Source organism: Trachurus trachurus (assembly GCF_905171665.1).
Source record: "Trachurus trachurus genome assembly, chromosome: 5".
In the NCBI taxonomy this organism is placed as follows: Eukaryota; Metazoa; Chordata; class Actinopteri; order Carangiformes; family Carangidae; genus Trachurus; species Trachurus trachurus.
Genome location: NC_139896.1, coordinates 34,772,273 through 34,797,723, shown reverse-complemented (window position 1 = coordinate 34,797,723; position 25,451 = coordinate 34,772,273). Strand labels below are relative to the sequence as shown.

Genomic DNA, 25,451 nt, shown 5'->3' with positions numbered 1-25,451 from the left:
TATGCAAAACAAAACGGTCACTGTTCTTAAGCCGTCGTCATTACAGGCTTTGTCTGTGTTTTTAACATAACACTTTGATTTTTACAACCAAAAAGATTTTGAATCAGTATAAAAGATACAGATAGAAAATGTGCTAGAAATGTGATGTTTTTTTGTTTTGCTTTGCCCATTTTTTTCCTTTGGCATAAAAAGGCTATGTAAAGCCTGTAGTAGTAGTAGCAGTACCTTTGGTGTGCAAACATTTTGAGCCGTAGCCACAAGTCTGAGCTTACTCTGTCAGCAGCTGTTGCAGTGATATAAGATCCTAAAATCTGTTGCACAGACAGAATGAGTTGACTTGGAGTTTCCAAACAATGAATAATGTGTCAAGGTTTGTGAAGACTGAGCCCAGACTAAATCACATCTGAAGCAGCGATACAAGGGCCACAGGGTCCAGTTGGATGGTCTCTTTTAAAAGCTTAGAGAGTGCGTTTCTGGGAAAATATATTAGACATTTGCTCAAGTTTCTGGTGTTTTTTAAACCAAATGATCGCTTGGTAAATCAATAACAAAGACGTACTGACAGTATCTTATATCCAGAGTCTACATATTGCTCATACACTCACACACCAGTGACAGTGAACTACCAACCAAGCCTGAGATCAGCAGAGGACCTGCTCCTACGCCACAGCCACAAGATGATTTTTGTGTTTTCATAGGATTTCATTTTAATGCTAATTAAGCTTGCACAGCAAACTCCAGAGATTTAATGACTGAGGAAACTGATATCTGATTCAGTTTGTTACCTGATTGATTGATCCATGACAATGTAGGTAGGTTTGTTTTATAGTGATTAAAAAGAGCAAGTTGGTTTTCTAATCAGTGAACAGCTGGATTTGTATAATCAGTGGTTCACCGCCTCTAGTAAACTAATTCCTGGGGGAAACCCTGAAAAGGCTTTATTCTCTGACACAGGAAGACTAAAGTGGTGCACATGTCCTCAGTGAATCACTGAATAAAGCAAAATGAATCAGCTTAGTGACTCCAGTCCTCGAGTCATCTCACTCACCCGGATCTGTTTGTTTTCTTCCCGTAGCCTCTGGGCCTCCATCTGCAGCCTCTTACACTCCTCCATGATCTTCTTCACCTCCCCGTCATCCAGGGTGGAGCTCAGTGACTTTGCAGGCAGCGCAGACGACTCTGACTTCAGCAAGCTGGACGACATCATCTTGCTGGACTCCATGTCATGCTGTGAGTGGGTTACAGGGGGCACCGGTTATAACGTAATATGTGGACTGTTGTTGCTGAGATGTTTCTATGGTAACTCTGAGCAATGGCTTGGCTGGCAGGTCGGTGTAGTTGACATTTGGGGCGGCTTCCAGACTTCCCATGTCCACTATGTATGGAAAACACAAGGCTTCATCTGAAGCCTCCTAGCGCTACAGTCTACTGTGAAACCAGTGCTCTCAGTGTGGGGAGATTTGAAAACAGTGTGCACTATTATAATACATTAAAGGATAATTACCGTTTTTTTTACAATCTGGACCTTATTTATAGCATAAAATATGATCATTTACTCACCCAGATAACTTTGGTCTTATTACAAATCGTTCCGACGTATCAGATCCAGCCGAGAGCCGCGTATATCCGTATAATGTGAGTCTACAGGGCAGCGCAATGCAGCCTCTAAATAACACATTATCTGCAGCAAAACTCGTTCATTCACCAATATTTTGTTATGATACACTAGTGCTATTCCCCTCTGAGTCCAGGGTTAGCTGTTATCAACATCCGGGGTCTGTAGGTTGACCTACTGACCTCTGACCTGGATGATGTCATCTCTGACCGACCGCTGCCCGGCTCATTCTGATAATCATTCCGCTTCAGCATTCGGGTCCATTTTTATCTCAACTAGCCGGAGCTTTAGTGAGTCCAGGTTGAGGAGAGGAAGCCTGTGGAAGCTGAACTTCATCCAGCTGCTCATTTTGTTCTGACAAGTCGGAAACACGCAGAAACAAACCGTAGTATTAGCGGTAGCAACAAGCCACGTGGCGCTCAGAGATGACATCATCCAGGTCAGAGGTCAGTAGGTCAACCTACAGACCCCGGATGTTGATAACAACTAACCCCGGACTCAGAGGGGAATAGCACTAGTGTATCAGAACAAAATATTGGTGAAATGAACAAGTTTCTGGCTGCATTGCGCTGCCCCGTGTACTTGCATTATACGGATATACGCGGCTCTCGGCTGGATCTAATTTCGTCGGAACGACTTGAAATGGTAAATGATCATATTTTATGCTAGAAATAAGGTCCAGATTGTAAAAAACTGTAATTATCCTTTAAACAGCAAATAACAGTGATGATACATATCCCAGCAAGGGGAAAAAAGGAAATCCCAGCAGGGACAAAAAAGGGCATAGCAAAAGAAAATGAATAGTTTTATTAAATTGCAGTCCTACTAATGTAGTTTACATGCTCAGATGACCATGTGGCATTTTACTGTATGTAGGGCAACAAGAAAAGCTTTGAGTTGCATACTGGAGAACATAAGGCAGCCTTTTGGCATCAGAGGGAAGACTGCACTATAGTGCACATCATTAAATGGAAGTAAAACCACAGTGAGCTACAGTACGTCATGTTTCACAGCTACCGTACTGAGCTACTTGAAGCCTGTTGTACACACAACAGACGATGTAGACCTATACAGAAATAGCATACATAGTTGAAAGTAGATGACGATTTCTTTCTTTTGTATTTATAGCTGGGGTTTGTTGTGTTATTTTATTTCATTATATGATCTGCATAATATATTATGATCATGTTTAGTTACCGAGATGCAATGAGACCGGCTGGGGTTACATAATATTTATGATTTCTGTTTTTACTTTAGCCCAGCTTTATATGAATATATTGTATTCATATTGCAACGTACATAGCTGCCACTGTTCTTGTCATGTGGCCTCTTTAGTTACCGTGTTGTTTGTCTTTACACTTACATAATCATGGTAGGGGACACTCTTCACTTTGTTCTTTTGGATATCATTCTTCCTATTTATGTTTAGCCCTAAAATTGTATTTGCGGCAACATTCCTCACAATGACAGAATTATCTACTGTCAAATTGTTCTGACAGTGTTTATGGATTGATCTACTGTGTGTTTTCCTAATATATTTGTACTTTTATGTGCATCCATTTTGGGTTATGCTCCATTGTTTTGTTGGCTTTCCTGTGGGGAAATCCACCCAGTTTATGCCGTTCACTTTATGTGGTGTTGATAGTTGAGTGCTACATACATTTCTGTAAGATTTTATGCATTGCTTGGAAGATTTTAATGCGATGCTATTTGTTTTTAGTCTTTAGGCTCTGAAGAAGGCACATTTTGAGCCAAAAAGTCAGTTTATGGAGGAAAGTCTGCGCTACATAACCACCAAATGTGCTACAGCCTCCATGCAAGGTTTTGTGCTTGTTCAGTGCCTCCTATCTCTGTGTTTGTAAAAGAGTTCACTCAGGGGTGCCTTTAATAAGTGGATCAAGCTGGTTTCTATCAGCATTATCTCCGTGGAGCACAGTGCTGACTGGGAGCCATGTGTATGTATCGCACAGCTCATAATGAATTGAAAACAACTACTACAGGTCTTTTTCCCTCCTGGTGTTCATGAAGCCGATAGACTCGGCTCATAACATGGAGAGATAATGGCTCTACAGTTGTGTGGGATCTGAGAGGAATCACGGCAATAACAAAATGCATGTGGGACTGGACAAAGTGGCCGTCTGAAGGGTTATTGATGTCTGAGAGTGTGTGTGGGGCAAGAAGAGAAAGGTGGAGTTGGAGAAAAGAAGGACAGGATGGATACAGAGATGGAGAGATTACGAATGAGAAGGAGCAAAAAAGAGGGGGAGAGATGAAGACTGAGATAGGACGACTGAGAAGAGAATATGAGAGCAGTAGCAGAGTACTGGAAAACAATAAAACACTGTAGTCAATAAGTAATGCAGGGACAAATATTTAAGAAATCCTGCCCTGTACAGAAGGAGAAAATAAAAACAATTCTACCTGGTGAAAACCAACAGTGTGATAAATAAAGAAACAGAATGACACACAAAGAATAGAAAATTTGTTTGCCAATGAGATGCAGTCTCTTTGATATCTAATCTGAGGTGAAAACAAAACCCAACATGGGGAGACAAAGAGAGGAGAGAGATGTGCTTACCGTTTTTTCATTTTCCACCGGCATGTCAAAAACACATCTCAGCTTGGAGTCCATCAGCTCGTCCGGCTTAGCCTCCTTCCACTGGATTCAGGTGATACAGATAAAAGGGAAGATTACAGTGGTCGGTGAAAAAGCCAAAACCAACACATAGTAACAGCAATGTTTGTCAGTATATCTTTATTATATGTTACATGCATCGACAGGGTTTGTGTAGTGGACCCTCATTTTTAATATCACATGAAACACAATTAGACAAAACCTGTATGGACAATAAGGCATTAAATGCACACATGTTTGTGCTTCTCAGTTGTATATATAGTTGCCTGGAAGGCGTACAAAATTCTGATCCCCAGGTTGCCTGTTTGAATTAAACACCACATGGAAAAGTGGTAAGTTACGCTCTCTAGGAATTAGGCAATAAACATTCACCACAGCTACAAAATGCTGTTTTCAATTCTTCTAATTACTTCTCATCCAGGCTGTGGCTCTAAGTGTGTCCGTGCTCCTAGTCGACGTGCACCTCAAACATTTACATCAACCCTATCTGACTGCTATCAGGGAGATCTGCTCTCAATTCTGTCCATTGTTCCCCGGCTTCACACTGTGTGAAGCAACAATGGACAGAAATGTACCACCAGGAGGACAACAGCAACTCTCTCTCTGTTGTTCTCCTCTTAAAACCCAACTTCAAAAATCTGCTTTCATGTCTGACCTCTGTTCCAATCCCAGGCTTACACAACACCCCACCGGGGTTCAGTACGCTGTCTCTTTTGTAATCATTGCTCAGGTTATCTAAGGATAGCAGTCCACATTGTTCAGACTATTGTCGGTATGATGATGATGATGATGATGATGATGATGATGATGATGATGATGATGATGACGATGATGATTTACTGTATGTGTGTTGCTCAGTGACAGCAGAAATGACTCGAAGACCACACACGCTGTTATGACTACACTGTGTTCGTTGTGTTTTAAATGGCTGTGTCAGTATCTCCCAGGTGGAGAGATAATCATCCGCCTCTTTGTTACAGTTCACTTCAGTGGTTGTATTTCCTGTGCTGTATCTTACACACTGCCTATATGAGAAACTCCCCTGTACACACTGGGCTCTAATTTTGTGGCGAAGCCCGCACAGTGGTCATTTTGTCCAGCACAACACTGTCTGCGGCAAATTTTGCAATTTGGTGGACCGAGGTACGTCGACATGGGTGTGGTGGTGCAGTAGGGGGAGGAGTCGACAGGTTCAGCTTGGCACAATGACAATTCCGTACCAAAAGGCTGCGCCGAAGCTCCAACCTGGTCTACTCTCGGCGCAAGGCGGAGCGCAGCGGGTCCAGTGGTAATTTGGCTGACCAGCGCACAGTGCGACTGCACACGTCACCAAAACCTCACAGGCAGGTTTCCCAGAATGTCAGGCACATTTCAATGCAATAAATAATCACCACCATAACAACCACTAGGAATATCTGAATTGGCACATACATTTGTATCTGATGTCAGATTGTCACGCATAATGGAAACTCAACCTGACTGAATTAACACAGCTGAATCTGTGATGCAAACTTAAAGAAAAACTAAAAACAAACAAACTGTCATCTCTCTCAGCCAACCACAAACAGCCTTGGCATTAGATAGTGAGCATATATTCAGCATCTCTCATCTCAGAAAATTCAAAGGAAAAGAGAAAAAAAGAGACGCTCTGCGATGCTTCTGATTTCATCCCCGTGCACACTACCTGATCTTTGTTACATGGCAGGGTTTCCCGCAGCGCTTTCCTGTTAAGGCGGCCGCCTTAACAACAAAGAGCTGCCGCCTAAACTAACGTCTTAAAAAAATAAAAATGTAGCGATATTCACAGCACACACACACGACGGTGACATTAACGCGCGCCGCCACGTCTGCTCATAGCGCAGCAACAATGCAGCAGCGTCAGGCCGTCACTGAAACGCTCCGTGGAACCGAGACATGACACGGCGCGCCCGGTGTACAAGTTCTCAGCCCCGGTGACCGCGGCGCTGACGATTGGGGGTGAGTCGCGAGCGTCATGGTCTTGGTAGAGCACGGCCGCTGCAGCGACCCTCCGACAGTCCTATCGCTGCGTGTCAATCCCCCCTCTCACTTTCTCTCCGCGCCCCCGTCTCTCTCCAGCTGCCCTTTCAAAATAAATGCATAAAAAGCCAGAGAAAAAAACAAAGTAGGGGAAACACTGCTTTGTTTTCTCTGTCTTTTTATGGTTTAGTAATTCTTTCATTGGTGCAGTAGCAGTGTTCAGTTACCACGAGCGTAGTTGTGACCTGTTGTGATCATAGATGGCATGGCATATGTTTTTTATGTAAGTCCCTTCGAAAAGTCCCAAGACCAGCCAAACTCCTAAAAAAAGCGTGATTTATAGTTCATAACATGGTACTTTTGGCATATGGCACCAGGGCCGTTGCTAGGAATCCCTGGCCCCCTGAAAGTATACTAAAGTGGGCCCCTGCCCCCTGACTTTTCCACTTTTACGTATCTATTATCATTTCTTATTTAGCCTACTTTGTTTTGATGCTAATGCAGCATTACTATGAGTATTAGTAAGGGTCTTATGCAGAATAATTCAGTCATACAAAGATTAGACTACTGGGGTTTTTGTGGGCCCTACTGGGCGCTGGGCCCCTATAATGATCATCACCTTTCTCCCCTATACAACGGCCCTGTATGGCACTACAGGACCAGTTAAATATAAAACACAATTTTATACAATATACTGTATATAAGTAGGGGGTCCCCGCTCCATCTCTCCATCAGTTTGGGGGTCCTTGGCCTGGAAAACGTTGAAGACCCCTGCTCTACACACCACAGAGAAGCGCATAACAGCAGTGCGCATGGTGAAAGCGAAACTTAATACGGCACACCCCCCCCTCGCCAATCAATCGATCCGCTCGCGCGCGCACATCCCCCCCCCGCCAACAGGACAGACACCACCTTAACTAACACATTTTCTGGGGGAAACACTGCATGGGGTTTAAATATAGCTCACTAAATGTGAGTGTCTTTATTAGTAGAAAAGGGGCCGGGGTGTTCTCAGTCTATCAGGGCAAAACCTGATTAACGATATTAGTAACCTCCTCCCAGACTAATTTTGCTTCATCAGCCCGTGGAGGTCTGTTCACGTTACCATACAGTCGGCCACTGTGAGCTTGGACCTCCTGGACCAAAACATCAGTTTCCACATGGAAAATGTTTGGCTGTCTGGCATCGCTGTCTCCTTTGTCCATGTCGACATATAAAACTGCAGTGTGCCTCGCCCGCAGCGCATTTAAAGGTGAGGAGAGGAGCTCATTTGATTGGTGAAGATCTGACTGGGCTGTGTTAAACCCACTCGCGCCTTCTATCCTCCCTCTTTGCCACTTGCGCCGGTAGGAGGGATGGAGGCGGGACAAAGGAGTACTTGCGCCGGTCTGCACCTTGCACCAAATTTGCAAAATGCGCCTGGACACACCCCGTTAGCGCGGCGCACCTGCCTGCGCCTGGTCTACGAAATTAGAGCCCACTGACTGAGTTTTCTGCAGTGTTTACAAAATAAAACATTAGAAAGAAATGTTCAAATGAATAAAGGTTTTATTAAAAAACACCTTTTCACGATGAGTTGATGAATTCTTTACCTACTGTGGATCGAGCTCATAGTAATAATGAATATAAACTTTATAGAATTGACTGTAAAGCCTCCTATCAGTGTATAACATCTTCTGACAGGCACAACCAAATACAAAAAAAGGTTACAGCTAACGTTACTGTCTGTGGCAGGCAAGAAAAAATATCTAACACATACGTAACTGTGATGTGATTGTCTACAGATACAGCGGATGACGGTGAACAGTGATTTCACTCACCACTCCCTCCATGTCAGTCATGTCAGGAGGTGCTAGCAGGGACTGGACCATGAACTTGTGTTTGCTCTTCTCATTGGGGTCGTAGTCAAAAGGCTGCAGCATAACTGGAAATACAAAAACATCAGTGTCAGCATAGGAAGGGAAATATATACCAAGATACACAGAATAGCAAACATGTCAGGATTTTCTTCTATGCTGTAATGAACAGAGTTGTTAACAACATGCTATAAAAATCACAGTAAATCTGTAGGCTCTGTAGGACTATTAAAATAACACTCTGGAGCAGAGGGACTGGGGTTTCAACCCATTCAAGGACTCACAAGACTTTTCTCTATCTATGCTTATTTTTTAAAGGGACATTGTGTAGGAATTACTCCTAGCGCTAGTGGTTGTATATCGCAGCAACTCAATCGTATTTTTCATGCTGCATTCACATGAAATTGGGCAGACGGCAGACGAACGACAGCTGCTGCACATAACGGCATAAACAAGCCTCTATGTAAACAAGTGGTCCGTCAGCACGAGGCAAAACAATACACGTGACAACATGTTGTCATGGCGATGTGGTATTGTTTACCTGACCCACGTTTTACCGGCTTTCTCTGGACTTCTGTGACTAAAATGACATCTGGTTTGTTAGCGACGGCCGTCTGCCCGACTGCAGGTGAATGCAGCATCAGTGTAACGCTCCATTCCTCCTCACTGCGTTACCACGGTGACTTTTCACAGACGCCACCTCGACCTGAGCCGACAGCTCCGGTGTCTCCGCTGAGTTTCCGTGGTTTCCTACCGTCACGCTGCCACTGAACGTAAAAACATGGAGACACCACATGGCAGCAGCACCGAGCTTACCCGCTCCATGGAGATATGAATGATATGAACGGCTCATTCAGAGCTGAAAGGAACACTTCACTTTGTTGATGGGGGGGATTACTGATAAATGAAAAACAGACTGAAGAACCAAATAATCGATTTTCGTGAATAGATAACAGGAGAAGTTAAACAATGTCCCTTTAAAAATGTTTCTGGAGATAATCCTTATTTATTTGTCTTTAGTTAACAGCTAAGTGACAATGGTTGGTTACACACCTGGTATTATCATTTTGCTTTGCAACCTCTCCCCTTACTTCCTCCCATTTTAAATCTCATCACCAGCAGCTCAGTAAAACGTGATCTAAGTGTTCAAAGTGTTCAAAGTGTCTTATTAGTTTGATCCAAACTGCAGCCACAGACACAGAAACAAAACAACATTTGTGTCTGAAGCTCAGGACAGAAATCTTCTGTCCCCAGCACAAACCCTTATGGAGCAGCAGCTATTAGGCTGTTACTTCTTTGTCAGCAACTTTCTGTTTCTTTCCCTTTCTCCACTCTTGTATGATCCTCAGATGAAAGAGGCATTAGTAAGTATCGAATACCCCTGTACTTTTCAAAACAGTAAACTAGAACCTCCACGTCTTCAAGAATCTGGGTTTGTCCCTGCTGCTGGCGGAGATGATTTATTCCTATGTTCGTGTTACCATGACGGCGAAACACTGACAGATCTACAAATTCCCAAGGGGGTAATCTTGCTAACAGCTTCCAACCCTGCCTTTCTCTTTCTTAACATTACATATCACTCTAACAAAAAGCAGGTGTGGAGTTGGAATACTACTTTAACCCATCACCACATCAGTCGCTTCAGCCCATGGCGTGTTATTTGATGTCATTCCAATGACTGAGAAGGTATTTTAGCACTGCAACGATGATTTACAATCACTTTTTTATGTCAGTGTTCAAGTTAAGTGGGGTGGAAGTGCAGAGCAGATGAAAATGTCTGTTGATGGCTGATCGTTGCGTCCACTTTTAAATGGCCGTGTAATTGAAAGGCATATTTTGACATCAGTACCAACTATGTCTGCAATGCTGGCATAATTCTTTGGCTTTGACTGGAAACAAATGACACCCTAATTTCAAAGCCGGTGTAGCTATCAGGATGGTTTTCATATGGCACATGCCAATTCTCCCCAGAGTGGAAAACCTCAGAGATGTAGTGCACCATTACAGCAATCAGGGCAGTTCAATATCGCAAACCAGAAACAGACGGTGCGAACAGATTGAGAACGTCCTGTTTCAGTCAGACCCAATTTGCACGGCCATCCACCTTAAGGTCCAAGGGGACAATAATAGAGAATCGAGGCAGGAAAGCATCACATGAAAAGGTCCCGAGCCAAAACCTGAGATGGAGAAAACATTTCGACAGCAGAGGTAAAAAATGATATAAATCATCTTTGATTTACAGCCTTTGAACTCACCTTTACAAGAAGACACCTTTTTGTTTCATGGTGTGATTTTGTACTCTTACTTCACACGGGGCAATCATTAATAACACTCACAAAGGCTAATTGTAGTTAACATGACGGTCAAGCAGGATGGTAATCGCCTGCCTGCTTGTTGATGATGAATGGAACGAGGGATGAGGGAGGGGGAGGTAGGAAAACCTTCCTTTCCTGTCACTAATTAACTATGTCACATGGGAATAAGACACTCACAACAGAATTACCACTAACTATTTACTCCAAAGAGCTTAGAGAGGTTAGGGTTAAGGCTGCACAGGATTCTTTACAGTACGGTTTACATGATCGAGTAATCTGGATTTGAAAAAAGGAAAGGATGGTGTGTTCTTGATTAACTCTTTGGTCTATAAAAAGGACATTTTTAATCATTTAATTTTACAAACTTTGATTTATCATTTGCTTTATTTGTCAAATAGGAAGAAAGAGAAAAATGGATGTTCAGCTGTGGTTTTAATAGTCTAGTGATTTGTAAAGATGTCCTCACTATGGGAAAAATAACCACAGCTTGACTATTATGTCAATTTGCTTCAATGAAAGTTTAAAAAGAGAGACTTGACTATCTCTCTGGACCAGTAAAGATGATTCTCAGCAGCATCTAACAGACAACAAAAAGCTGTGTTAATTCACCACTTGTCTGCCTTTACTTTACTATAACTGAACATTACGACCCAGTGTGATATAAAATGAGATATGACGCAGCACATGATACCATGTGGCTCAGTATCGGTGACCTTTTCGCACCGTTCAGAGAAGCCTTACGTGTAAGCGTGTGTTCCCTGTCCACTTTGTGCGGCGTTACTCAACTCAAAACCAGGGTCAAAGATCAGCAAACCTATTGAGACGATATAGCGTGGGAGCAGGGAAGAGAGCCGAGTCGAGCATAGCTGTTGAGATACAGGCCTGGAGGGAAAACTTGCCGACATGTAAGAGCAAACACTCATAAAATGTATTCATATTCAGGCTCCTCGGGGCAGCAAGGTCTCACACTCCTGAGTCCATCTGATTCAATATCATTCAAAAAGAATATGGTGCAGCTTTCTGCCATCAGGCTTATCTCAGGGCGGGAAATAACTCACCTCTCCCCAGCGCTTCAGTCCGCTACACTTCTGAAAGAATCTGCTGCTCAGATGTCTGTGTAGCATTAAGTAGTTGTAGTTGGAGGGTAAAAGAGCCAATAAAACTTGTGACTAGAATTAGAATAGTTTCTGCTTTACTGTGGTAAACCACACTTGCAGCAACAATGCCACCAACAATTTTTATTACCTTTAATGGATTATTTCCATTTTCAGAGGGCTCTTGTGTTTGATTAAAAGTTTTTTTTGTCTGGTGTTTGTAATCAAATAGCGGGACCAGGAATCCAGGAATCCAGGCTTTTGGTCCATCTAGCTCTAGCTGCTCTCCCCATGACTTGGTACACTAACATTAGCTTGTAGACCGACTAAAACAAGACTCATTTATGGGTGCATGGAGACATAACAAACACTGAGAGAGCTGCATCTTAGATGACAGACAAAAAGGAAACTCCCTGCGTCAAAACTGTGCAAATTATGTTCTTCCTCCTGTGTTATCTTCAACTCTGCCTGTGGCATCTGTTTTCTTAACTGACTTGCAGTCCATTGGTATTTTGCCTTATGAGGGTCTGAGGCCTAAACATAGATAACATACCACTGATCAACAGTGCACAGTGCATGTATAGAGCTGCAGGTGGGTGCATTTGAAGCATTTCCAATTAAGTGTTTTGAACTTTAAACAAACAGCCAGATTTTTTTTAGGTGTATCTGATGCCAGTCCATCTTAGCTGCACTGTAGTTCACTGTTCAGTTGGTTTGGTTTCAGAGACACTGTGGCATGAAGTAATTTCACTTTAGTGCTAATAGCAGTATGTCAGGAAAGTTTGATCATTTCTGTGATAAAACAGATTACTCAGATGTTTCTGGCCATGATAATTGTGGAATGAAAATGTGACAGCAGCACATAACTGCTTGTGAATATTCAATCAGACCATTTGTGTGGCATATGCACATGAATATGCACAAGCTTAAAAAGCTTATTCTGATAACTGCAACAAAACGAATTGTTATTTTTTAATGCAGTCTGATCTTTTGCTTTCTGACTCCCTTGGAATGATAATACCTCCCAAACATGTCAGACAAAAGTCTGACATGTTCCCAGAAGAAGCTCAATATTTGTGGACACAAGGATTTTTGAAACATTCACGCCACATATTTTTCCACTGGATGCTGCTACATAACACCAATCAAGCTCAGCAACATTCCTGTGGTCGTGGCTACGTTCAACATATACAGTTACAGCAGGCCTGAGCTTCAAAAGCACAGTGTCTATCCTCAGCTAAGCCAGCAGATGACACATCTTGGGTTTGTAGGTATCCAGTGGCAGACAGTTCTCTCCCACCTTGAAGAGAGAGTACACGTCTATGTAGATTTTACGCTGCTTTCTTCAAAAAAGGTCAAAAATGGAACAAAGTTTCAGATCCTGTGTTCACAAAAACTATTCGTAGAATAATAATTTTGCCTAGAAATCTTAATATGAAAAACATTGTGTGTATCCTTCAGACCTCAGAGTTTCCCCTCAGCACAGCCGATACTGCAGTTAAAACCCTGCATTATCCATGTTTATCTGCTTACAGTCTTTTTCTTCACTGCTTTTGATGGTGCATGACTGTATTTTGAATGCTATGAGCAATAATGTAATATTATTGCAGGTTAAGTCAATCAATATTGATTTCTATATCACATTATTAACACAGCGACCATCCAACTCGTATGTTACGATTCAAAGACAGCCTACCAGTCATTTTGGTAGATCAGACCTCAGGTTGAAAGTGCTCAGACGAATATGGCCACACTCCATTTGGCTGTGTGAGTGCGCTGCTTGTTTCGTAGCAACAAGACCAGGGAAACTGTTAAATGGACTGCAAACAAGGCATTTTATCTCTACCAGCTGCTAATCAAACAGCAGCAGGTAGTGGAGATGCTGTGGTGAACATGTTTTCATTTCAATTTTCATTTTAAGGTTTTAAGACAGTATAGCGTCTTCTTGACCATTTGGATTCAGCCACAGCAAGTCATGTGAAATATATGTTTATTAATGTGTTTGCACTTTTTACTGCTTTTGTTACTCATAGTGCTTTGTTTATGCCAGATGCTTTCATTTGCATATTAAACAATGGGACAGGGTTTGAAGCAAACCATTGATAAAGGTGCAGCAAAATCCACACACTCCACAGAAGAGGTATAATGAGCCAGAATACGTCAAATTGATGGTGCAAGTTTTTACCATGTTGATTTTAAAAAGCAAACAGTGCTGGCAATAAAAGAACCCACAACAACCCCTTGTTATCCTGTTAAGTGCACTGCTTTGATAATACGACATAGGCTCGAGTTTTCCCTAGAGACAGATTAGACAGACTGCAGACCACATGTGACTTCTGTCTCAGAAAAGCAGCAGTCTTCTTTTGGGACTCAAACCTGTGACCTTTCTCAGATTAATAAGGGTGAAAAATGGCGGCGACTGACGGAGTGGAGCGTGCTGATTTGTCGCCCACTGCTGACAGCAGGGCCCCAGTGACACAGTTTGCAGTTGTTGACACCAGATAGGAGAGGTTGTAAATTGAGTCTGTGGCTGTAAATGGCAGCGGAGGCACAGGGTGGAAACATTAGACTGTACCTGTCTCCCTCCAAGTGTATGACTGAGAATAAGGCCTGCCAGGAGCCACCTGGGCCACCACCACAAGGGAATACTCCATTAAGGGAAGGAAAGAGCGTGGGTGTTTGTGTAAAAGAACATCTTGATACCAGAGTTTGCCTTAATTCTTTACACAGAGCCATTTTCACTATATACCCCTTTTGTTTTTATTTTTATCTTAATTTAATCCGCAGTCTGATGTGCAAAGATATTCAGTCTCATGAGTCTCTGATCTAGTGACTCGGGTTGCAGCTACTGCTTTTCATTATCAGTCTCAAAGTCTTGAATATCTTGGCACAGTTAATGAGAAATAATACTTTGAAAACTGCATAATTTGTCTGACCTACAGTCAAAAAAGCCAAATGAATACAAAAAAGGGGGAAGAGCTGTAATCATTTCAGCAACAGCAGCCAGCTACATGTTTAGGTTACCTAGAGGAAGTTCAGTAAGTATGCCGCCCTGATGTATTTACCTGATACGTTGATTGAAGTGCCTGCATCGATGATTCCACTGTTTGGCCGCACACAGTACCGGCGCGGTGCTGTTGTCTTGACCTTGAAACACACATTCCTGTCTGTTGGGTTGGAGAGCTTGAGATTTGTGGTGACCACGTCTGAGAACGGACCTGTGAAGAAGGGAGACAAAGTGGACACTTGAGAAGTCTGGAAAACATCTTTATGTTTTGTTTGACAAATATATGTTGTACAGGCAAAAACAACAAAGGATCATCGAAGACTGAAACAGAAGAAAGGCACACAGAGATCCTCCCACTAAGATGATAGAGGATCTCACACAAATCGTTTGAAGGCCAAATAGTGGAAGAAAATGACACGTGCACATGATGGAGAATAAATGCAAACTCAAACAAGCAAGTGATGTGTGTAACCTCCACATTAAGTAAATGACATACTGTACTAACGAGAGCAAATGAGTTTCCCCGAGTGAACTAATCAAAATACATCAAAATGCAAAACCCTGCATACACCACTGCAGCAGAAGCACCCAGAAAAAAAAACCTGACACCAGTTAAAAGAAAAAAATAAACAACACGCCTCAGGGAGACACAGCTCTTAGATTTTATTTGAAACGTCATGTCTTCCTACTGGCATAACAAAGACAAATGTGGAGTGGGAGCTTCATTTTATTGAGTTGAGCTAATATGTGTCGGCCTGCCTTTCACAATCACTGCTACCATCAGTTAATGTATTGATCATTCTCTCAGCTCATTTATTTGACATGGATATTCCTTTAAAAGAAGAAGAAATGCCAAAGTATCAACTCTCCCATTATCTGTTTGTCAATCAACACTACTGTCCAGCTGTTAATAAATGGTGGCACTCATTCTGAAACACTTTCTGTCACAATGAAAAACCAAATTGAGAAAAGATTTACTTCATTTTTAAACACAGATTTTTTAACAAAAACACACAATTATACTAAAACAGAATCAGGGTTTTTTACACAATGGGAATGTTTAGATAAATTAGCTGACTGAAATACCAGTGGGCAAAGACTATTAAAAAAATATGTGACATGTATGATACCACATTTAAAACAAAGTCAATCAAAGCTTGACTGGATGTGACTTTAATTATAACAAATTCTGTCTGCTGCCCAGAGTTTGGATCTTCTTCCACATATTTTCTTTATTTGATCTGACGTTTGAATAAACATAATTTCACTGCCAAGTCAACTACTGCAGGTTTTTCATACATTTGACTTGAAGCTGTCCTCAAGATAAATATTTCCAGTCTGTTTCTCACATTAAAGTCCCAAATATTATGTCTTAGGAGAACAGCGTAGTGAGAACTGTAAATATATAAATATATAAAGGATGCAACCCAACCCTAAACCCTCTTTTAATGTTATTCTCTGGATTGATGGAGACTACTGATGTCTCATCTGTCCTCTTGATAAATAGAAACAGTTCTTCTAGTATCAACTTACAAAGAATAAACTTTAAACCTTAGAAGAATAAACTGTGTGCACAAATCTATAAATCACAGACTTCAACTACTGCACTACCTTAAACAGTGTAGCTGGTGCAGTTTGGATTTAGCTAATTACAGCTATCATTGTTGATGCAGGACACATCTCACTGACGCTCTCACAAGGCCAGATGCATTAAGCTGCTGCTCAGATTTGTCAATGATGCAGGAAAAACTTTAACAACAAGAAACACAGTGCCAAATTCTGTCCATCCACCAATCAAGACTGCATTTTAAGTGTATTTTTCTAACGGGCTAGGTTAAGACAATAGCTTTAAGTACATTTCCAAGACAGTCATTTCAACATTGTCTTTAGGCCTGTGACATATTGACATATTTTCTGGTCTACGCATCTTTAAAAAGCAATAAACCTTGGTAGACAGGAGCTCTGTCCAATTAGTATCTAATAATTTCTATTGGTTTCGAAAATTATATGGTGGTCAAGGCAATGCTCAATTTTGAGTAATGTCTGAGGTTGAGGGAGTAAAGAGAAAAGAGGACATGAAGGAGGGGAAAGTGGGGGAGGCATGGGAATAACCAGCAAGTTCACATACAGTAGCTGTGTCAAATCACCCATTTAGCCTTGCTATTCATAACGATGCTGAAGTGGACGATCTCTAATATGAAACACACACACTCCAGACAGGTAGAGCTAATGTAGTCTAGTGCTCATTGTTCAGGCTACAGTCTGTGGTGCTGTTTTAGTGTTTAATAGATTGGACATTATAAAAGGAACAATATTATTAGTATCATGCAACAACAATATTACTACAATATTATAACCTTCATGGTGGTAGGACTTTTTGCAGGATATCAGACTACCATCATTTTAATTAGGTGTAACTAATTGCCAACTGTGAGCACTTGTAGGTAATGTGCTGTCTGGGGTCCACTCTCAATGTAAAATGATATTTGATGGTTAACCTCCAAATGATTGATCACTACATAAAGAAGAGGAACATCAGCGCAGAGAGTTATGCCTGTGATCCGACAGCAAATTTAGCTGGAAATACCCCAGAATCCCACAAGAATGTGAAATTGTAAAATCTTGAAAGTCCAAAAACCCCTGAATTCCCATCAACTTCAGCTATACCGTTTGATTATTATTCATATTATCATCACAAAACAAGTCATATTTTAGGGTTCACCACATCCTTCAAGGGAGGGAGCCATCTGACCAACAGAGACAGACTCTAATCTGGCTTTCCAGACGGTTTTTTTTACCCTGTCTTTTTCAGAATTTGTATTCGTAAAATCAAGTTCTGCTTTCTGTGAACATTATATCATTTGTACAATGGCTAACACAGCCACAGCAACATGAGAAAGAACAGCTATGAAAGACAGTAGTGATTGCTGATTGATTGCAGAAAAAACAGGAAATGACAGCTCATATAATGGAGATGATCCAATATGGCTACTCATATGAATATCAAGCTTCTAGTCCAGTGGTTGAGAATGAACCCAATACTGTGAATTCAGATTTGCCCAATAATACAATTCTGGGTATTTGAGGCATTTTTATACGGGTTGTGTTACTTAGGAATAATCAGCTCCAACTAAACAGCAATAGGTGGGTGGTTTTTCTCCCCAATGTTGACCTAATTCTAACCTAATTGTGAGAAACTTGATAAAATGCAAATGAATGCATGTTTCCATCCACTCCTGTTGTGTGAATATTAGAAGCTGGTTCGTTGAGATAAACAGCTGGTGGATCACTTTATTCTGCTGGGTGCCATTAAATCCTCTACAGAAGAGGGAATATGGCATTTGTTTGTTTCATGTTTAATTTAAGGGACATTAACAGTCTCATCACTCAAACTAGATCTGATGTTTCTGTGGCAGTATAGTCTCATCAGGGGAGGAGGAGCCTATACACTCACTTTGACTTTTGTGGTAGGCTATTACAATGTTGTTGTTTTTTTTGTTTTTTATCAGTTCTAGCATTTGGAAATTGAAAATTAGGGGATAAACATGTGGATAGAAACCCACCCATTGATGTATCTCTCCTATTAACTCTCCTATTTACTCACTGCAAAGGCAGAAAGCAGCTATAAACAGTTCCGGTTTTTCAGGTTATTTGAAATAAATATACAGAGATTTACTGTAAGAGTTGTTCTTTCTATGAGCTGACTTGAAACAATCTGTGCAGGTGATTTCAGTCTCATCCACATATGCCTGCCATCAATGAGCAATGCCTATTTGAATTAATGAAAAAAAAGATATTAGATGTGGGCAGTAATTCAGAGGTCCAGTGGCACCAGCTTAGTTATTGCATTCACATGTAAAACCCACCACATGAGAAAGCAGCACCTCACACTCTGATTCATTCAAAAATGCTGAATAATGAATGATGAAGTGACTGAATTTCCACTTTGATGTAAGGTTTTGATTTCACTTAACTGGTAATGACATTAACAGAAAAGTAAAATGTGTTGGATGAGAGCTCTAGTAGGAGCACGGGAAGAAAACCAAAACGTGCGATCCTGATCTGGCTCGTGCACCGACCCTGGAATAAACCCAGACTCTAATGAGTCTTCTCTGACATTATCGATACATTACACATGTTAGTTTAATTCCCACAAATCCCATTCTGCATATTACTTTAGTGCTCCCTCACAAAACCAGTGTTACATCATTCATGTATCCCTGTTAGTACTGGCAACAGCTTCTTTATTGACGGGACACTCCAGAGACGACATAGTGAAATGTCTCCAGGTAGCTAACTGGCAAGTGTTAGTCACTCAACCCTGTGTTTTTGCGGTTAAAGCAAAGCTACAATTCATAGTCAAGTGAGGAGCAGTGACGAATAAATGTGCGACTTCCCAAACTTGGAGGAATCGGTGCCAGTACCACTGCAGTCAGACTTACGGAAACCTAGTTTATTTTCAGAGCTTTACAGTATTGTTAAAAGTCATATAAAATAAATATTCGTCTTTCATAAATGTTGCATAAATGTCTATAAAGAAGTTTCCAAGTTATATGCAGCCAGTGTTTTTTGTTAGTTTGCTGATGGGTAGTTAATGCACATCATACAGATCATGAATGGGCTGATTTGGTTTTAAACATTATTGGTCTGGTGATGTTTTTTAAACTGTTTAAAAAGCACAACTGTTGAGTATGAACCCAGCATTTGTAGACAATCGTCCATTTAACAAACCCTATCACTTGAAAAGGACAACTTTTTATATCAAGAATAGTTTTCAAGTGACTCAAATAACACCAATAGTACAGCAGCTACTATAGTGAGGATGAAGTCTGCAGTTGAGAGAAGCACACTTGTGCTTCTTGAAAACATGGCGCTATTTCGGAATTAGCACATACACCAGATTGAAGATAAAGTTTCAGCTCAGCAAACATCCAGAGCAACTGACACTTCCCTCACCCGTTGAGCTAAAACAGAGAGGAAATTCAGGCTCTCACAAGCTTGGCCTGACATCTGAAGACTTTTAATCAAAGGGACTCACGCCACCGACTACTGTACACCTGATCTGCTACTCCCAGAAAGTTTCTTCGGATCACAGGCCAATTCACGAAAAAACCACAAGTGGCAGTGAAAATCTATTACAAAGAGCTGATATTTGAAACTGTCGTCTTTTAAGCCTGGATTTTATAAATAGCACGTTAAATTGGGGAGTTGGGAGATTTCTGTCTAACATTTGAGTGTTTGGTCCACAGTTGGTCTCTGAGCAAAGGCCTTACAAGTCACTACACAGACACACTCCCTTCACACTGCGTGCCTACATATTACTTGGGGGCTTAAGTATAGGCATGTGATTTGTGGTATTGTCTAGTTCTAGTATATAGGGCAAGACACATAGGCTTCCTTCTGTCTGTCTGTCTAATACAACACATCTCATTTGACACTTCTGGTTTATTTTACAGGCTCCATGTTGGCCAGCTAATACTCCTCCTCATCATTTCCACATCAATATTCATCTAATATCGGTTTAAATGATGTTTCCATCAAGCTCATACAACATGATACCAAACATGCAGTTTACAGTTTCACCACACGTCATTGCACAAGATATATTAAACGACAGGTAACCATGGCAACAGTGCTTCTGCTTCATGGTGAGTTAGCTGTTTTTTATTTGTTTTTTTTACAGTCAACAAATCCCTTGAAAAGACCAAACATGGGCTAACTTGTCGCAGATTACACAACTCACAGTAAACTCAGACACTGCGACCCTTTGTCTGACAGTATTCAGAAAAGAAAATTGAATTTGAGCCCACTATGTGTCTTAAAATTAGTGTAATCACTTATCTATTAGATGATATAGGCCAAAATTTGTGCAAAATTCTATTTTCGGGTAAATCCGGGATGAAAGTGGGGTAGTTTTTTTTCACATTGGATAATGCAGGCACACGAATTATGTGTCACGTTGCTCACGATTCATCAGCCAATGATATTTGATCCGTCATCTGTCAATCAAACGTCGAGACGTGGGTACGATGGAGGAGACTCGTCCAGCACCACCGACACAAACTCTCCTCCGTCCCTACTCCACTCTCCTCCTCCAGATCCCTGCTGTCCATCACTTAGCCTCGCTAGCTAAGTTAGCAAGCTATAACATAGCAAGTCTACTAGCTAACAGTTAGCTACGTTAGCTAAACACATACACACACCGAGCTCGGTCCCGCCCCAAACATTAAATATCACGCCCGCTCGATAACGACCAATCAAATTCGTTTTCCTTACTCGGGTAAACTCGTGCGGCAACCATAGACTGTAAAAAGAATGGACGTAGCGTCCGTGACATCCCCCATTGGTTTTGGGGAGTCTTTTTGTGACTCAAATATGGCGGCCTGAACAGCGCCATGTTGGATTGGCCGGCCGAGAACCCGCCCACTGGCCTCGAAGCAGCTGTCCACAGAGCTGCTCGGACCTGTCACTCAACGTTTCCGCACCCCCTTATTGGCCAGAATTTTAACCTAATAACAGTAAAACGGTAGAGTTAAAAAAAATTCACCCCCCTCAGAGTGTGTGCGGGGGTAGAAACTATCGATTGAGAAAAAAAAACGTGCTGACACCAGGCTTTTAAAGTCTGCGATTTTAACATGGGGGTCTATGGAGAATGCTGCTTTCTGACACCAGCCCCCAGAGGAAGCCGGGGGGATTGCAGTTTTTTGAACGCGGAAGTGAGCTTCACTTCTCAAACCGACAACTGCCCCCTTGGCGGCAACTCGTGGAAACTGGTAGAAGGAGGCGCAACAAACAGGACAAACGGCCGTTTCTGAACACCTTTAAGATACTTCATGTCATCAATACACAGCCTTTACAAGGCCTAACTTAATGTGCTGAATACTATTATAAAGTGCAACTGATAACAATTATATTAGTTAATGTGTCAACTATTTCCTCACTTAGTCTTAAAGTCGTTTGGTAAAGGAGGTTGAAGAGATAAAAAAAGACTGTTGTTGTGTCTCAATCCCAAAGGTAATGAGTGGAAATTGTTCATTATCTCTAGAGGGAAATCTACCGGTTGGCTCAAAATGCAGCGTTAAATGTTAGCTCCAATGACCTGGTCACAGCTCTGGGTTTTATGAGGGCTGGGGATAGTCATATGCTGAAACTGCAGTAATAAACGCCCGTTTTAAGGTAAGGCAGCTCACACTGTTACTGTGCGTCTAAGGTTGTGTAATGAATATTGCTCAGGCTCTATGTTGTGTGTCTATGACACACGTTTAGAGTTTCAATCTGGGAATTGTGACACCTGAAGATCAGAGTGATGACTTTGGATGAAAAATGCATCACGTTGTTATGCTTAGAATTTTCCAGAAAATTACAACACAGTGGTGCAGAGTCTCTTTGCATTATCCTATGTGGCTGATCAGTCATTAAATCTTGGACTGGCACAGTGTGTCAGGAGTGACGCTGTCTGTTTAAGATGCTTTGATCTCTAACATGAGGGTTTTTTTTTTGCATTAATCTGGTATATAAAGAACAGGATTTGCATACTCAGTAATGTGACAGACATAATGATCACACTGGTGTTCCTATCTTGTGCAGCAAGCACACGGCATAACAACCTTAGTTCTTCTTTTTTTAATGCCAATACTATGCAGATAAGTTGAACTCATGCTGCCAGTTGATATTGTTGGGCACACAGAGATTATTTCGCTCTACCTGTGGAGCAAACTTGTGTAGCATCATCACTGCTACTGACTGCTATTTCTCACTAAACTATCATGTTAGCTGCCAGAGCTGCCAGATGTCTATTGTGTGGTTAAAAAAAAAAGTATGCAATACCAGTTAGTGTGTCACTTGGACATTCACCTCGAAATAATAATTGAATGGGTAACCATAAGGCTGCTTTGTTTCTAAAAGCAGAAACATCTATGCTGTCATGACAAAGTGGAAATGTGTATTCAACCCCAACTCAAGTTTAAGATGATCACTGAAGCTCATCTTACTACAGAAAGCTTAGTGACTTTTGTGACAAACAGAACCGTTGCTTTCTGGTGATGATGGATTTGCTGGAGGCATACTTTAAGCTTCACAACTCAAATATCAGGGATAGGCAGATACATGCCCAAAGCAAGTTTTTTTTTTCTCTCAAATTAAAACTTAATAAGATGCCTTTTGGCCACACTATCTGTCAGAGAGAATTCTGTGGTATCTGGTATTCCTTGCAAACATCAGTGACTGAATTATATTTGGGAGACAGCTGATATCCTCATTACATTCATTTGATGGACACTTTTTGTCGAAAATGATTTGAAACCCATTTTCAAACCATATGTGAGCAACAGCTAGATCAAAAACTGTAAGTATAACACAAGTGTGTTCTTGGTGCAGTGAAAATGTTGTGCCTTTTTTTTCATTTTCTTCAGATAATTAATTTATTTACAGATTGGATGGTCAATGTGAAATTAATTGGCAAATATTTTGATAATCAAATAATACTTGTAGTTACTATTTGCAATATTCTGTTTTTAGGTTCTCAAATATGAAGATGTGATGGTTTCTTTGTAACATGTTAGTGAACTGAATATTAGATTTTGGCCCTTTGGCCAAACAAATCAAGGCATATAAAGATGCCAGCTCAGTCTTATGATTAAATATGATAGGTGGTTTTCGACATTTTATCAACAAATAGGCTAATGTTAAATGATGCAGATTAGCAATCATTCATCTCAGCTTCATCCCCACACCTTCCTCCTGATAAGAATACAAGTTAGTTTTCTTTGATGCTGTCCACCAAATAATCAATTTATTTGTATGAAACTATGTATCTCCTTATTCCTAAGTGCAAGAGACATTATTTAATCAAACGGTGCCAGAATAAACACTTAGCCTAGCCTACAGATAATAGTGACATATGTGTTTATGTAACATTATTTGGGCCTAAAGCAACGTGACATCTTGCAGCCAAATACCCAGCTTCACTGAAATATCTCTTAGCGACTTTAGAGCCCAAACGATGAGCTTGTTGATGGCCTGTATGTATTATAACGTATTAAGCAGCAAAGGTTGCAGAGTTGTCAGCTGTCGAGTTATTAAATGACAGCTGGCTAACCCTCCAACAGAGGAGAGAGCTAATATCAGCTAGCCAAACCTGCTCAGGATGTTGGACCTTATTGGGAACGAGAGGTGATGAAATTAGAGGGCAATTGTATTGGGACATGTTTATTACTATTAGTGTTCCCCAGTGGGCACGGTGTTTCTTGTCTTGCACTTGGAGACTGATGAGGAAGCAGCAGAATGAGTGCATGACAGGGCCCGGCTAGCCTAGCCACCGGAGGCTAATCCAGCTAGCAGCCAGCTAGCTGTCAGTTGACCTGCCGTCCTCTCACAGCAGCCTCACTCTGCTCATACCAGGGCAATATTAGCAAAATGTATACGGCAGCTTCTCCCCGGTTTGGTTACCGTAATATTGGCCTGCCCCCCTCCCCCCCTTCCGCCCCTGCGCCTAGCCCTGCTGGCAGAGGCGGCGCCCCCCCCTCCCCGGTCCAGAGCCGGGCCCTCCCCTCTCTTACCTCTGAATTTCAGTTCGTGCTGAGGCTCCAAGAGCAGAACCTGTTCCGGCCTGGCCATATCCCAACAGCTGGAGCGGGGTTAACGCACTGCAACCACTTCCCTGTCGGTTACCCCCGTGTTAGGATGATGTTGGGTGCTGCAACGTCCACGGAGTTATTTTATCAATGAATTAGCGGTGGAGTATCCTGATCCTGTTCCCCCCCGCTCGCTGGTGCTACTCGAGCTGCTAACGGCTGTTGTGATGCAGCAGGAAGGGAGTGAGAGACAGCCCGCTGACGTCACTGCCTCTGCAGAGAGAGAGAGGAGGGGGTGAGGCAGGGTGATGATAGGTGATGATGGGTGATGCCAGGGTGCACCCGGGGCGAGCTGGGGCCGCCGCCTCGGTTTTTAGGAAACCTCAGTGTGTGATTTTGCCAAGTGAAAAGGAAATGGCTAAACATTAAGGTTGTCATTTCAGTCATGTAGCCTAATAATAATAAAATGATAATAATAATGATGATAATGATAATAATAATAATAATAATAATAATAATAATAATGATAATAATTTAAAGTGAAACTTAAATTGTTGAGTAGGCTAATAGTTTACAGACATTATTTTACACTATGTTTTATAAACAAAATATACAGGAAAAGCTGTAACTGTAGAATGATTAATAACTAGCTATCCCTAGTGACATAAAGAACAGGGAATTCTCCAAAAGATGATCTCACACCCACAGACCCCTGATCTCAATATCACAGTCAGACAGGGGTCTTATGAAGAAGCACAGCACACCGAGACAGTGTAAATCCACAGATAAACTGTGGAAAGTTGTCCCAAGATGCTTTGGACAATCTACCTGCCAAGTACCTTGAAAAACTAAGTGTATTGTGGAGAAGTGGTGTTGTGTTAAAGACAAGACGTGGTCCCAACCTAATTTAGTTTTTTTTTTTTTCCATTTTCTGTGCTTTTTTCTTTCTTTTTATTTTTGACAACATCCGAACTTGACTTTGAGTTTTGCAGAACACTATGTACAGGAGACACTTCGCTGGGGTTTATAAGGGGAGCGCGGAGGTTGTCAAAAAAGTGTCCTGCTCTCTCAGCACTATTCAAAGTGCAGTGAAAATCCCACTGCCAGTCAAACACACATCTCAAGTGTCTTATTCATATATATAGCCAGCCAGCCGTGTGGCTGCCAGCTGAACAACACAACCAATCACTAACAACATTGTCACTGAATCCCCAGGGACCAAGTTAATGCAGACATCTCCCCCAGGCATAACTCAAAGTAGTACAAAACTGCACACACACATGCACGCGCACACACACAGGCTGCATGGAGGACCAGAGGAGGGGAGAGGATATTTTTTGTCAATCTTTTATTAGTAAA

The 25,451-nt window shown here is 41.6% G+C and overlaps 1 protein-coding gene across 1 annotated transcript in view; it reads right to left on the bottom strand.

Annotated features, from left to right (window-relative positions):
- Positions 1-24,317, bottom strand: part of vapb (VAMP (vesicle-associated membrane protein)-associated protein B and C) — a 28,593-nt gene extending 4,276 nt beyond the window's left edge. The window contains exons 1-5 of the mRNA XM_083971589.1: positions 24,078-24,317; positions 14,579-14,731; positions 8,069-8,172; positions 4,194-4,274; positions 1,049-1,228 (exon numbers count right to left, since the gene is read on the bottom strand). Of these exons, the coding sequence (XP_083827715.1) occupies positions 1,049-1,228; positions 4,194-4,274; positions 8,069-8,172; positions 14,579-14,731; positions 24,078-24,135 (576 nt within the window). The 5' untranslated portion in view covers positions 24,136-24,317. The remainder of the gene's footprint in view (positions 1-1,048; positions 1,229-4,193; positions 4,275-8,068; positions 8,173-14,578; positions 14,732-24,077) is intronic.
- Between the last annotated feature and the right edge of the window lie 1,134 nt (positions 24,318-25,451).